Source organism: Arachis ipaensis, chromosome B05 (assembly GCF_000816755.2).
Source record: "Arachis ipaensis cultivar K30076 chromosome B05, Araip1.1, whole genome shotgun sequence".
In the NCBI taxonomy this organism is placed as follows: domain Eukaryota; kingdom Viridiplantae; phylum Streptophyta; class Magnoliopsida; order Fabales; family Fabaceae; genus Arachis; species Arachis ipaensis.
The window spans coordinates 123,036,998-123,052,075 of NC_029789.2; the positions used below are offsets into that span (position 1 = coordinate 123,036,998).

The 15,078-nt window shown below is 37.7% G+C and overlaps 1 protein-coding gene across 1 annotated transcript; it reads right to left on the bottom strand.

Annotated features, from left to right (window-relative positions):
- On the bottom strand, positions 1,189-12,916 carry LOC110272099 (calcineurin B-like protein 10). Its single transcript, XM_021123917.1, has 6 exons — positions 12,687-12,916; positions 11,805-11,946; positions 11,003-11,098; positions 2,234-2,293; positions 1,709-1,811; positions 1,189-1,606 (listed from the first exon to the last, which is right to left on the bottom strand). Exons 1-6 carry the CDS (start codon positions 12,914-12,916, stop codon positions 1,482-1,484), a joined length of 756 nt encoding a protein of 251 aa, XP_020979576.1. The 3' UTR covers positions 1,189-1,481.

Below are 15,078 nucleotides of genomic sequence, written 5' to 3' on the forward strand. Positions count from 1 at the left end.
TGTGAACTAGAGTTAGTGTTACCCATATAACCTTCCTTCGCAACTGTAAGAGGATAACTGAGTGGAAGTAACAACCTTTTACTATTGTACTTAGGAAAGTCAACAAGGATAGAAACTCCAATTAATCTTCTCTTAGCCAAGGCCTTTTTAATTCAAATACATAACACCTCTTGCTATCATTCATTGCTTCGATTTTCAGTTATTTATTTCTTCGTTCTCAAACTTCAAAAGTTTCTCAGAAAATTCTTGATCAATAATTTCCACTGTTGTGTCAACTCTTTGGGAAACGACCTGGGAATTCTACTCCCAGTTATTTATTCTTAATTGTGACATCTTTTAAATTGATAGTGGGAATTTTGTCGGTTAGGACTGTACTCACAACGCTGCTTTTGTTAAAATTTCTTAACCGGCATTTTTCCACCCATCACTCAGCTCCATTGCCACTATGCTTGTTATTGTGTTCATCATCGTAGTTGGATTTGTTCACGGTAAAGCCTGAAACCTGACGCCATTCTTCCCTATGGGGATGAAGGGAGTGTTCAATGCTGTTGCGGTTGTGTATTGGTCTTATATAGGCTTTGACATGGTGGCAACTATGGCTGAGGATGGCGGATGTTGGTTGGGGATAGCGGAGGTGGGCGGTGGTGGTAGTTCCTTCATTCTAGCATAACAATTGAACAAAGACGGAAGAGGAAAGTCATTTTGGTTAACGTGAATTGGACAATTAACCCCCTGACTATTTGAGGTGTCTACGTCTGCAGCATTCATCTACATCAGCAAGCTAACACACATTCACTGTGACAACTCAGCGTTTTGTGTTCGTAGTTACCAGAGATTCACCCACAAGGACCGCCTTGTGTCACGGAAGTACAGAACAGGGACCGAAGTGGATTGCTTTATTCGTCAGGGGTTGCTTTGTCATTCTGCAAAATAGACAGGGGACAGGTTGGTAGTTCACTCTTATCACTGCACAATATAAATTTTTAGTCCTTTTTTATTACCAAACTTATAAATATATTATGCAATTTTTTTATAAGACAAATCAAACAGTAATTAGTGACATATATAATTTTTTCTATAATTGTTTTATACATTAATACTCAAATACAAAATAAATCTCAAGTTAAAAAATCTGATTTCTCAACATTCTTCTCAATCAGAGCATAAAAGCATAGAAATAATATATAAAATTGCAAGTCACATTATATATAATGAATTCTATGCTTGTCCTCTACCAACTAACAACAAAAATAAAATTCTTTAAATAGTACAAAATGTTGTCACTCGATTCACGAGTAATTTCCATAACTCTCATGTATTGTTTTCTTCGACGTCTCCATTTTTGCCACCTTTGGTAGCCGTAGCAGCCATCAGCTCATCAAAGTTTGCAGTCCTCCCAACTCCCAAGTATTTCAATCTAAAACACCATTTATCACATGTAGCAGTCAAAAATCAATGCAACAAATCAACGTACAATTATCCTATGCTAACACAAACAAATTTAGGCCAATAACAATTTCATAACTTGGACATGCCAAGATATTCACTTCTTCCTGCTCGATATATCCAGTTTGTCTCAGGTCATACAATCTAAAAGCAGCTGCAAGCAAACAACAAAAGGGATCAACTTTCCATAAATAAAAATGGAATTAGAATCGGTGCTATGAAGAGTACGTCTTAAAATGCTAACTGAAGTCTTACAATTAATTTTTTTTTTCTAAAGAAGCATATGGATGAAAGATACTAAGAACATGCATAAATTTCTCAAATTCTATAACACCATTTCTTTTTTCATCAAAGAGATCAAACACCTAGGAAAGGTCATAAATCAAAAGGCCCAGATTAGACAAGTCAAATATAAAAACTCAAAAAAGAAAAAGAAAACACATCTTTCAAAGAGTTTTTCTCATATACAAAGTGGCGAAAGGATTTCAACTTATCGTTTTAGTTCAAGGGTTACAATGGTCAAAAAGTATCAGTTCGGAAGTGATATAGAAGTGAGTTGTGTGAACCATAAAACATTATCATATGGTGGAAAAATACATTCACCATTTTTATTTAATGAAATACTTGTGAAAAATCTGATTCCTTGAAAGATGTTTTTCGTGCAACTTAAATTTTCCTTCCTTTTAATACAACAAATAGGGATAAGACTAAGAACAAGAAACCATATTTAAGAAAAGGGGATTGGGAGAGATAAAGAGAAATGAAAACGACATTAGAGATGAATTACCCTATCAAAGAAAAGATTCTCGCCAACTAGGGTCTTCAATAGTGCCAATTGCAGCTCTTCCTTCAAATAACAAAAAGAGAAGTATTATTAGATGCAATCTAACCACAAATTCAACATTGTCGAAACAAAAAGTGTAATAGTCAACAAAGATATTTCAACAAAAACTAAGAAACTACCAGACAATGCACAATGTTGGCAGCAACAAGGCATGCCAGACAAAGTTGCTATTGTCAAATATTTTCATTGAAGCTTATCATACTGTACACACAATCAATACAACTTCATGTTTAAATATAGATACATGTTTTAAGTAAATTAGCAAATTATTTCTTGAAGTTATTCTATAAATAAAATTTAATCTTTAAATTTCAGTTATTGTACTTATTAGTATGCTAAATTCACAAGAAGTGTATTATTTTTCATATCAAAACACAAAAGTTTGCTTCGAACATCCCACTAAGCCCAAGGTACAGCGGGCTTAAAAAGAACTTATAAAGAACCTATAAGATTTTCTATCGTGATAAACCTCACTGGCAACAACTTGATACAAAGGTGTGAAAATTCAAACTAATTCTTGACATCAATGGATTAAAGTAACCTTCATTTTTGTGTTTTAATTTGTAAACATCATGCACAGTAGTCCTTAAATTTAATAAAGAGGGAAAAATTGCATTACAACAAAAACAACAACAACAACAACAACAACAAAGCCTTGTCCCACTAGGTGGGTCGGCTACATGAATCAAACGATGTCATTGTGCTCTGTCATGTATCATGTCTACAGAGAGACCGTTTATATGTAGATCTCGTTTGACCACCTCATGGATGGTTGATGAGCGGATAATTTATACGCTTGTTGGCATTGTTTTTAGTATGTTTTTAGTAGAATCTAGTTACTTTTAGGGATGTTTTCATTAGTTTTTATGTTAAATTCACATTTCTGGACTTTACTATGAGTTTGTGTGTTTTTCTGTGATTTCAGGTATTTTCTGGCTGAAATTGAGGGACTTGAGCAAACATCAGATTCAGAGGTTGAAGAAGGACTGCTGATGCTGTTGGATTCTGACCTCCCTGCACTCAAAATGGATTTTCTGGAGCTACAGAACTCAAAATGGCACCCTTTTAATTGCGTTGGAAAGTAGACATCCAGGGCTTTCCAGAAATATATAATAGTCCATACTTTGCCCAAGTTTAGACAATGCAAACTGGCGTTCAACGCCAGCTCTCTGCCCAATTCTGGCGTCCAGCGCCAGAAACAAGTTGCAAAGTGGAGTTCAACGCCCAAACTGGCACAAAAGCTGGCGTTCAACTGCAAGAATGACCTCTCCACGTGTAGACTTCAAGCTCAGCCCAAGCACACACCAAGTGGGCCCCGAAAGTGGATTTATGCATCAATTACTTACTTCTGTAAACCCTAGTAGCTAGTTTATTATAAATAGGACCTTTTACAATTGTATTAGACATCTTTGGATTATCTTTTGATCTATTGATCACGTTTGGAGGTTGGCCATTCGGCCATGCCTGGACCTTCATTACTTATGTATTTTCAACGGTAGAGTTTCTGCACTTCATAGATTAAGGTGTGGAGCTCTGCTGTTCCTCAAAGACTAATGCAAAGTACTACTGTTTTCTATTCAATTCATCTTATTTCACTTCTAAGATATTCATTCGCACTTCAACCTGAATGTGATGAACGTGACAATCATCATCATTCCCTATGAACGCATGCTTGACAACCACTTCCGTTCTACATTAGATTGAATGAGTATCTCTTAGATCTCTTAATCAGAATCTTCGTGGTATAAGCTAGATTGATGGCGGCATTCATGAGAGTCCGGAAAGTCTAAACCTTGTCCGTGGTATTTCGAGTAGGACTCTGGGATTGAATGACTGTGACGAACTCCAAACTCGCGAGTGCTGGGCGTAGTGACAGACGCAAAAGGATAGTAAATTCTATTCCAGTATGATCGAGAACCTCTAAGATGATTAGCCTTGCAGTGACAGCGCATCGGACCATTTTCACAGAGAGGAATAGGATGCAACCAAAGATAAGGGTGATGCCTCCAGACGATTAGCCGTGCTGTGACAGAGCATTTGGACCATTTTCCCGAGAGGATTGAAAGTAGCCATTAGCACCGGTGACATCCTTACACAAAGCCAGTCATAGAAAGGAGTAAGACTGATTGGATGAAGACAGCAGAAAAGCAGAGGTTCAGAGGAATGAATGCATCTCCATACGCTTATCTGAAATTCTCACCAATGATTTACATAAGTATTTCTATCCTTATTTTAGTATTAATTTCGAAAACTCCATAACTATTTTATATCCTCCTGACTGAGATTTACAAGGTGACCATAGCTTGTTTCATACCAACAATCTCCGTGGGATCGACCCTTATTCACGTAAGGTTTATTACTTGGACGACCCAGTGCACTTACTGGTTAGTTATGCGAAGTTGTGAAGATATGTTTAGACCATGGTTCTGTGCATCCGTTTTTGGTGCCATCGCCAGGGAATCAATTTCGAACAATAATTCACAACCTGAGTAACAATTTCGCATACCAATGGTCTTCTTAGGTCTTCCTCTGTCTGTCGCCCCTTGTCCATCTTCCATCTCATCCACCATCCTGACTAGGTATTCTATCGGTCTTCTTCTCACATGTCCAAACCACCTGAGATGCGATTCAACCATCTTTTCCACAATGGGTGCTACTCCGACTCTCTCCCTTATATCTTCGTTTCTTATTTTATCCAATCGCGTATGACCACTCATCCATCTCAACATCTTCATCTCGCCACACTTAGCTTGTGTTCGTTCTCTCCTTTGGCCGCCCAACACTCCGTACCATAAAGCATAGTCGGTCTTATAGCGGTGCGATAGAATTTACTTTTAAGTTTTAAAGGCACTTTTTTGTCGCGTATAAAACCAGATGCACTCCGCCATTTTGACCAACCTGCTTGGATCCTATGATTTACATCCTGTTCAATCTCTCCATTATCTTGTATGATGCACCCAAGATACTTAAAACTTTTAACTTTTCGTAGGATGTTTTCTCCAATCTTCACATCTATATTAGGGCTTTTCCTTCTCAGACTGAACTTACATTCCATATATTCCGTCTTGCTACGGCTTATGCACAGACCATACACTTCTAGAGCTTCTCTCCATAAGTCCAACTTCTTATTTAGGTCTTCCCTTGACTCTCTCATAAGGATGATATCATCGGCAAAAAGCAGGCACCCTAGCACAGGCTCTTAGATGTGCTCTGTGAGTACTTCCAAGACTAATATGAAAAGGTATGGACTTAAGAATGATCACTGGTATAATCCCATACCAATAGGAAATTTTTCTATCACACCACTTTGAGTCTTCACACTAGTTGTATCGAAGTGTTTGACGTGCCAGAAGGTGAAGATAAAGCATTAGAAACTGTCAAAAATGTTACAGCCACTTGAAATTTCTCAGTGGAAGTGGGAAGGAATTGCAATGGACTTTATGATCGGTTTATCGAGGACTAGATCAAGATTTGATGTGGTTTGGGTGATCGTGGATCACTTAACCAAATCCACTCATTTTCTACCTATCTGAGTGAACTATTCAATGGAGGAGTTGGCGAGGTTGTACATCAAGGAGATTGTAAGGTTGCACAGTATGATATCAAGCATAGTATCAGACCGTGATCCCCGATTCACATCAAGGTTTTAGGGAGCTTTCCAAAGAACTTTCGGTACGAGACTATGTCTCAGTACGGCATATCATCCATAAACAGATGGACAGTCAGAATGGACTATTCTGACGTTGGAAGATATGCTAAGGGCGTGTGTTTTGGATCAACCCAAAAGTTGGGACCGTTACATGCCATTGGTGGAGTTTTCTTACAACAATAGCTTTTATGCGAGCATTGGGTCCTGACTCGGTAGCAGAGACTACTGAGAAGATCAAGAAGATTCGAGCAAGGATTTTAACTGCGCAGAGCCGACAGAAAAGTTCTGCAGATCAGAAAAGGAAACTGTTGAAATTTGAAGTGGAAGAACATGTATTTCTGAGGGTTACTCTGACAATTGGGATCAGAAGAGCAATTAAATCAAAGAAGTTGAATCCGAGGTTTATTGGACCGTTTGAGATTCTGAGGCAATTCGTGCCGGTGGCATATCAAGTAGCTTTGCCACCTCACTTGTCTAACTTGCATGATGTATTTCACGTGTCACAACTCCGTAAGTACACATCGGATGCGGCTCATGTGTTAGAGTCCGAGTCGGTCAAGTTGAGGGAGAACTTGACGTTCCATGTAACCTCGATGCGTATTGATGACACTAGTGTGAAGAAATTGCGAGGAAAGGAAGTTTCGTTGGTTCAAGTTGCTTGGAAGAGAGCAGGAGTTGAAGAACATACTTGGGAATTAGAGTCTGAGATGCGGAAGGATTACCCCGAGCTATTCTCAGGTAATCACTAAATTTTGAGGACAAAATTTCTTATTTGGTGGGGAAAATATAAGAACCGCGACTAATTAATCGTTTAATTAAATAATTAATATTGCCCAAAATAGGATCCGAAAATTAGAATGAGAATTAGAAAATTTAAATATGATTTTTGGACTCAGTAGATTTTTCTGAGTTGGAAAATGTAATTTTCTGCGAAAAACTGAGTAAAACCGCGAACCGACAGCTGAACCGGTTGAACCGATTTAAATTTGTCCGGTACTGTGTGAGAATAATTAAAAACAGTAGAAAACCTCAGGAAAATATTAAAAATTAAAACCGGGCATTAATTTTAACGGTTTGGCCCAAAGTTTGGCCAAACGGATTAAAAACGCTAACAGATTGGACTGGGCCCAAGTTGGGCTCAAGCCCAACATATAAATATACTTAAATGAGCTACATTCAGCTCATTCACCACTAAACTCACACACACACACCAGCTGAAGGGAAGAGGGGGAGAAGAGAGAAGAAGTACTATTCACATCTTACTTCAATCCGCCATATCTCGAGCTACAGTGCTCCGATTCGCGTACCGTTGGCAGCTACGCGAAGCTTTTGCCGAGCCTGTTAATTATATTCCACTTGTGTAGGTAAGATTTCTAATTTTTGCTCCCTTCCTGCTGCCCAAAAAATTTCGAATTTGGTGGGTGTTGGTTTTGAGTGAAATTTATGTTTTGGTTGTTTAGGTGCTAATCATTAGTGAGAAAATGTTGGGTTCTATCCCAAATTTTAGTAAATAAGGTAAAGTTTCTCAAGAACCCTTTTAAATTGATTAATTGTGAGTGTTAGGTTTTGATTTATTTGAAATGTATGATGTTAGTTTGAATATTGGAGCTTGTTGGAATTACTCTGGACAATTGGGAGCATTTGGAGTTGAATTGGTGACTTGATTGTGGTTGGAAGCTTGAATTGCACTCAATTTGGGTTTTAGTGCATATTGAGAAGCGGTGAAGGTATGGTTTCAATTTTCTCTATGTAATATATAATGTTTTTGGACACTTAGGCTAGTGACCCATAGGATAGGATTGAATAAAATTGATTGTTGAAATTGTTGTATGATGATATATGATGATTTGATGATTTTGGTTGTTTTGATGAATTGTAATGTTGATGTTGATAATATGGTATTGAAGATTGAGATTTAGATTGATTATGATGATTGTTGGTAATGGTGGAATGATAATTGATTAATGTGTTAGTTGAGAAATGAATATAGTGTTATGTAATTGATAATTGGGATTGATTATTGCATATGGTGAAGTGATGAATTGAGGTATGAAAAGTGTGAGATCTGATGTGTTTTGGAGTTTGATGAGATTGTGGTTTGGTTTTGGTTGGGAAATTGGAAGGTTGAGAACTTGTGAATTTTTGGTAAAAATGAGTTTTGGGCTAACTTTGACGAATCATAACTTAAGCCTCAAAGCTTAAAATTGAATGAAACTTGTTTTAACTTAAAGACGGCTTTGAGAAATTTAAATTGCTATAAAGTTTATAGAAAATGGATTTTTGTAGAGGGAGTTATAATCATTCAAAGTTTGGTGTCAAAATCTTAATTTTGTGAATGCTGCAGAATTTGTGATTTCTGGTTTGTGTGCGCACGCACACCCTTGTGCGCACGCACACCCTGTGGATTTTTGAACCTGTGCGCACGCACACACGGGGATAGGGCTACTGCTGGGAGTGCTAGCACGCTCTGTGCGCACACACAACCAACGAAGCTTTTCAAGCTGTGCGCACGCACAGCCTTGTGCGACGCACACGTTGGAAGGTGTATTCTGTTGAGGGAATTCGCATGCATTGTGCGAGCGAACAGAATTGGAAAATTTTACTCTTGTGCATACGCACACCTCTATGCGTACCCACACATCTTAAAAATCCTCCTGGGCGTGCCACGCACACCCCTCTGCATACGCACACTGCCCTGTTTTTCAATAAAAATCTTGTTTTTAACTGTTTCACCTTTCCAGCGAGCTTGTAAACTTCTGTGACACCTATCTAAGACTTTTTGGCTTGTTTTTGGATGTTAAAACATAGAGAAGGTCTTGGGTGGAATTATTTTGGTATTTCCGGTAAAGGTTAGAGAACGAAAGCTTAGGTTTCTGGTGTACTGAGGGCGGTTCTGGTTGAGTGAGAAGGTGGCATAAGGTATTGGTGATTATTGACAATGAAATGTGAAGGTGGTGAACTAATGAGTTCTGAATGAATTGAGAAAGTGGTGAACTAATAAGCTCAGAATGAAATGATTTTTGAAAACCACTGAATTACTGTTTATTCTGAGAATTATGAGACGCTATGCGCCTGGCAGGGACGGTGGTTAATTCTGCCTGTCGAGGTCGCGGCGGCAGCGTAAGGACGGTGGTTAATCCCACTTACATTGAGATGTGAGGTCTGTGGCAAGAGTATCCCGCTCGCATCCTTCGGATCACTAGAGTGTGCAGGCACAAAATCCTGGACGATGTTCCGAGCACCATATCTCGGGGTTCCCATTATGATTCCGAAGAGCGACATCTCCATGGAGATGTGTCGAGTTGGTAGTTGAACCGACAATGTGATATCACAGCCAGTAGGACAGGCATTCATCATATGCATCTTCTAACTGTTTGTTTGCTTTGTCGACTTGAAATTGCTTGCCTAATTGTATAACATGCCTAATTGCCTATTTGAATTACTTGACATATATGCCTATACTTGTGTTTTACTTGCATTGTATTAATTGTGTATTCTACTGGGATTGAAGGCGGTGGCGATGGGATCGCATGGAGGATAGGTTGATGAAGGCAGTGGGACAGCGGAGAACTGTTAGATTAGAAAATCCTTTAAGTTAGATTACCCCTTTATGATGTTATGGTTTTAAGTTATGCTTTATTGTTTTAGTTATGCTTTAAGATGAATCTTGTGATGGATATGAAGTTCTAGGATTACCTCTGGCGTCCCAGAGTCTTATATCTTACATCACTGGGTACTGTTACCATACTGAAAACCTCTGATTCTCATACCATATTCTGTTGTTATTTTTCAGATGCAGGTTGCAACCCACCTAGGTGAGTTGCTTTGGTGGTGACAGCGCGGAGGCTCTCTATCTTGGTTTGGAGTCTTTTTGATTATTTGGTATTAATCTCTCACTTTTGTATTTACTTTTTCCTAGAGGCTTATTTTTTGAGAGAAACTTGTATAAGCTGTTTTAATTTTTAGAATTCTGTATTGTCTGTATATAGCTAGCCGGCTTAAACTCCGCGAGCTGTGGCTAGATCTTTATACTATTATACTCTTATATTTTGTTATATTATATCTATTTCTTGTGCGTTAGTTTTGTAGCTTCGTGTGTACATTTTGCGCTTTTCAAATCCTGTTCTTTTAGCTGTCTCCTTCATCGATCTTCTAGAATATCTTACTTCTTCTATATAATACGTATAAGCTTTAGAAATGTTGTAACCTTTGATTAACCTTTGCTTTACGATGCGAGGTAAGGCTTAGGATAATTAGGGTATTACATTTAGTGGTATCAGAGCAGTTCGTCCTCTTGAGCCTGAGGGATGGACCGATTGTGCTTCAATGCATACTCTGTGTCTTTTTATTTGATGCTATTAGGTTATCTATTTGATGTTGCATAGCATGCTTGTTTGTGAGTGCCTATTTGGGATAATTGAAGCACTAGGCTTTTGATATTGAGACTGATCACCTTGATATCAATTGTTTGGTGTAGACTGATCACCTACGATACCTCTCCATCATCCTTCTTAATAGGTATATCACTTCAGTGGTTGATCTGCCTGGCATAAATTCAAATTGGTTCTTTGTTACTTGTGTCTCTTTTCTCAACCTCCATTCTATCACCCTTTCCCATAACTTCATGGTATGACTCATGAGCTTGATCCCTCTATAGTTTTCGCAACTTTCTATATCCCCCTTATTTTTGTTGATAGGTACCAAGGTGCTCTTTCTCCACTCATCAGGCATCTTATTTGACCTTAAAATCTCATTAAAAAGCTTGGTTAACCAGTTGATACCTTTTTCTCCAAGGCAATTCCAAACCTCAATTGGAATATTATTAGGTCCTACTGCCCTGCCATTTTTCATCTACTTTAGAGCCTCTTTTACCTCGAAGTCTGGAAAAATTGCTTTGAAGTCCTTAAAGGATTTTGCTAAAAAGAACAAATTAGAATAGTGCACTAGTTTAAGAATAAAATATCGAGCACACAAGTAGTTAAAAATAAATTTCTAAAAATAGAAAATTCTCATGAACAAACTTGAAAAATAGATCCAGACAATGCAAAAATTACTGCAAGTACTTTGTGAATAAGTCCATCATCAATAATTGAGCTACTCAGCTTCTTGAACAACTCACGCAGCGCCTCAATTTCATTAACTGTAATTGAACAACCAAAAAAATAGCAAATCAATCATTTCCGGAAAGGCAAAAAATGTACATTTCCATAACAAACCAATGCGAAAGGAATAAAACCGAATCGAATCAAAGAAATGAACATAGAGAATCCTTGCTCAACTATTACCAGTATTGTCTATTGTGTGTAAACCTGTAATACATAACTGGATAAGAATTCATAGTAAAGCATCTAGCCCAAGTCTCAATTAGTTGTCTACTTTAGTTTTTCACAAAATGAAACTGATATAAATGAAAAAGGATTAAGAACCCCCACCCCCCAGAAACAAGGATCGTTAATGCAAAACTTAAATCAAATAGCAAGGACAATTAGCATCTCAACACATTCACAATTTAGTCTTAAAAAAAATTTTGACAATAAAAAAGTAAGTTAATAAACTAGAGATAACCATCAAATTGATTCCTAACGCTATGATTAATTAGTCATCACTTTATAAATTGATAAGATACTCCCTGCAACTCAAATTAGTATTGAAAAACATGGTGTTAAATAAATAAAATGACAAAAATTAAATAAGTATCAACTCAATTTTCTTCTCATCAAACTTAGTACTCTGAATCAAGCAACTCAATTTTGAGATTGCAATTAGATCATGCAAGTAAAAGAACTCGTTAGGCATCAATGGCAAAGTAGCACACTTATAACATAATTTATAGAAAATGGCTCACTAGCAGCAAAGTAGCACTACCGCACCAGCAGAATGTGTACTACTACGCATCAATCGCAACATGTATGCTCGGATAGCAATAAGCTGGCAATGATTCCTGGTGCAACTATCTTTCTCATTCAGCTTTGAGACAAAACTTGGAGCAAAATCCAAAAAGACTTCACTATGTTCAGGAATACATGAGAATAATTAATAGAATTTTTCAATTAGTAGCTACATATGGGACCTTAGGAATCAATGAAAACCAAATAGAAGTACTGGAAATATATATTAACAAGCCAATTATTCAATGAACATTCTCTTCCAACACAAATAATATTAATAGAGAAATGATGTTTAATACGAAAACCATTCTGCACTATCATTTTGCGCTAATTTTTGTCATGGTGTAGCCTTTATCTTTATTTTTTAATGCATGCTTATTTAATTGAAATGAATCATTATATCGCTATGTCAGGTTTCTGAACTAATGACACTTATAACAGTATGATCCTCAATACCATTTTTCCATTTGTATCAAAACAAATATCAAACCAAATAAAACCCAAAAATTGCAGACTAAACACAACTAGAATAAGGAAGAACTAACAAAACAAAACATCTACCTTTTCACATTTGGATAAGAACGAAACATTAAACCAAGAAAAAATGAACCAAAAAAATCAAAACAAAAAATCAAATAATTTAAAAACAAATAATCAGATCAAGAAAAAATTTGACCAAATAATTTACCACGATGCTGCGAACGCTGAACATGGCTGACAGTTGGTGCTGACGGGTGGCAAGGAGGAGGGTTGACAGAGGGAAATGGAGGTGCAACGAGTAAGGGAGAGGGAGACGGCGACGCGACGACTTCAGAGAGGGAAACGGCAACGTGACGGATGTTGAGCCATGGAGGGACACGGAAGGAGTGCCGACACAGGGAGCACCGGCGGAGGGAGCACCGACAGAAGGGTTGTGAGAGAGGTTGAGCAACGAGTGTTATTGGGAGCGAAAGTGAGAGCGCCAGCGAAGAACGACCACTGCTCCTGCGTGAGAAGGACGGAGGAGGAGGAGAAGAGCGCTATAGTGGGGACTCGCGAAGGCGCCATAAGAGCGACGATGAACCCACCACCGCTGTTGCCGTTCTGCATGTTTGTGTGAGAAGGATGAAGGAGGAGTGTTTGAATGAAGAAAACGAGGGAGAGAGGGAAGCACTGCTACTGCGTGAATTAGGGTTAAGGGAATGGAGAATAAGGGTTTTGTTACTGCCTCACAAATTAAAATATTTTTTGGAACCTTTTGGCCATGCTTTTAAGGCGTGCCAAAAAAATTACAAGAAATGGCCACGCTTATAAAATGCCACTATAACAAAATCCTATCGCCATGCTTTAAAAGCGTGGCTAAATCTCGAATCAATTGCCACCCTCATAAAAGCGTGGCCATAGACTCCTTTCGCCATGCTTTTTAAGCGTAACAAAAAAAAACATGGCCAAATCTGTAATCAATCGCCACCCTCATAAAAGTGTGGCCATTGACCATTTTTGGCCACACTTTAAGAAAAAAGCGTGACCATAGGCCTTTTTCTTGTAGTGTTAGTACAACAATTACAACAAGTAGTTTAGAACATACATTCAAATCCTTCATGATAATGCATCTAGTTCAACATAAAACACACACAAGGAAAGCTTCATAGTTCATATAACACAACCGGAAAAAAAAAAACAAAAATACAATAATTAAATGTTCTAATAAACTAAATCTAAAACTGAAATCCTCCAATATCTTCATCTTCCATGACACCAGTATCATTATCTTCACCATCTTCATTAGAAACATAATTTCTTTTAGGTTCAAGTTCAGGTTCAACATGTCCAACAAGATCATTATCATTCACATGTTCATGTTCTTCTTCAATTACTAAGAACTAAAAACTATGTCCCTAAACTAACATTCTCATACATTTTGTCCCTAAATCAATAATACCAAATAATTAATTTAGTAAGGTTATCCTTATCCATTCCTAAATAATGATAAGAAATTATCAAAAATAAATAACAAAGGTCATATATTCAGAATTTAAATATTCAAAACTCAGTAACTAATAACTAAAAAATACAGTAATTCAGTAACAACTAACAACTATAATTTTTTTTAAACATACTTGAATGGAGCAGACTCAGTGGAAAAACCAAGCATTGTTGTGCTATTTGGCGACGGTTCACACGTGAAAAAACGGTGGCACCGTGGCAGCGCGGCGACAAGCAAAAGGCACGAGAAACGTTGGCAACATGATGAACGACGGCAGTGTGGCGAACGATAGAGGCTCCACGAAGCAGAACAGAGCGAGTCTACGAGAGAACAGAGGTGAAGAACGGACGAGCTGTTTGGGAATGCCCGGACGAAGGCGAGCAGCGTCAATGAACGGACGAAGTACGGAATTGAGAGAGTGAAAGTGAAAGAACAGTGGAGAGGGAGAGAAGAGTGAGTGACGAGCTGGATTAGGGTTTACATACCCTTTCCCTTGTTATTTTTTTCCCCAAAATAACGCCCTTTTTGGCGAAAATGGGAACCCAACACAAATTCGCTGATTCGCGCTCAAACTCGCAATTTTGACCGAGTTTATGTGAATCTATATGAGTTTACCTAGAAATGAATTTATGTCCAAATTAACTCGATTCCACTAACTGAATTCGTAAACTTGTACGAGTTAACTCCCGAGTTTGACAACGATGGACTCCAGTGTCGACAGCATAATAACCACTTACATGCAACTTCAAATTCCTCAGCAATTCTGCTTTATGAACATGCATTGCGACTTGTTGAGTTCTTGTTGCGACATATCTTGCGGACCCATAAAGGTCAATCGATGTGGGTGTTTTGAAAGATTCAAACTTGCAGAAGAACAAGTTAGGAGTAATATGTTTCTTTCCATAGAAATTTAAAACGCCTAAGAAAGAAATTTACCTTTAAATTAAATTATCGTTTGAATACTTTTATTACATTATGCTGAATGTTATGGTGTAGAAGGTTGGAAATGATCTAACTCATGTAAAAAGGTGTGTTATTAGCACTAAGTTGTGAAAGTGTGTGAGAGCAAGGAAATTGGACATCCATCCACGGACATTTTGCACTGTTTTTATATTGATTCTACGACTGCATCTTTCTGCAGTCTTTAGACTACTATCGGCAGGATATTAAGTTTGCTAATCATCAAATTTTCTATAATTAGGATTAATTAATATCATTTGCACTCCTAGTTTGAAGGAAAGTATTACTTGACGTGCAAGCTGAGGTATTAGTTAAGCTAATAAAT

Excerpts from the sequence above, each read along its gene's own strand:
- LOC110272099 (XM_021123917.1), bottom strand. The coding sequence starts at position 12,916 with ATGCAGAACGGCAACAGCGGTGGTGGGTTCATCGTCGCTCTTATGGCG. Across the intron at positions 2,294-11,002 it reads ATGATGGACTTATTCACAAA|GAAGAGCTGCAATTGGCACT; the intron begins GTACTTGCAGTA and ends TGTTATTTGAAG. Across the intron at positions 1,607-1,708 it reads TGCTTCTTTAGAAAAAAAAA|TTGCAGCTGCTTTTAGATTG; the intron begins ATTAATTGTAAG and ends TTTGTTGTTTGC.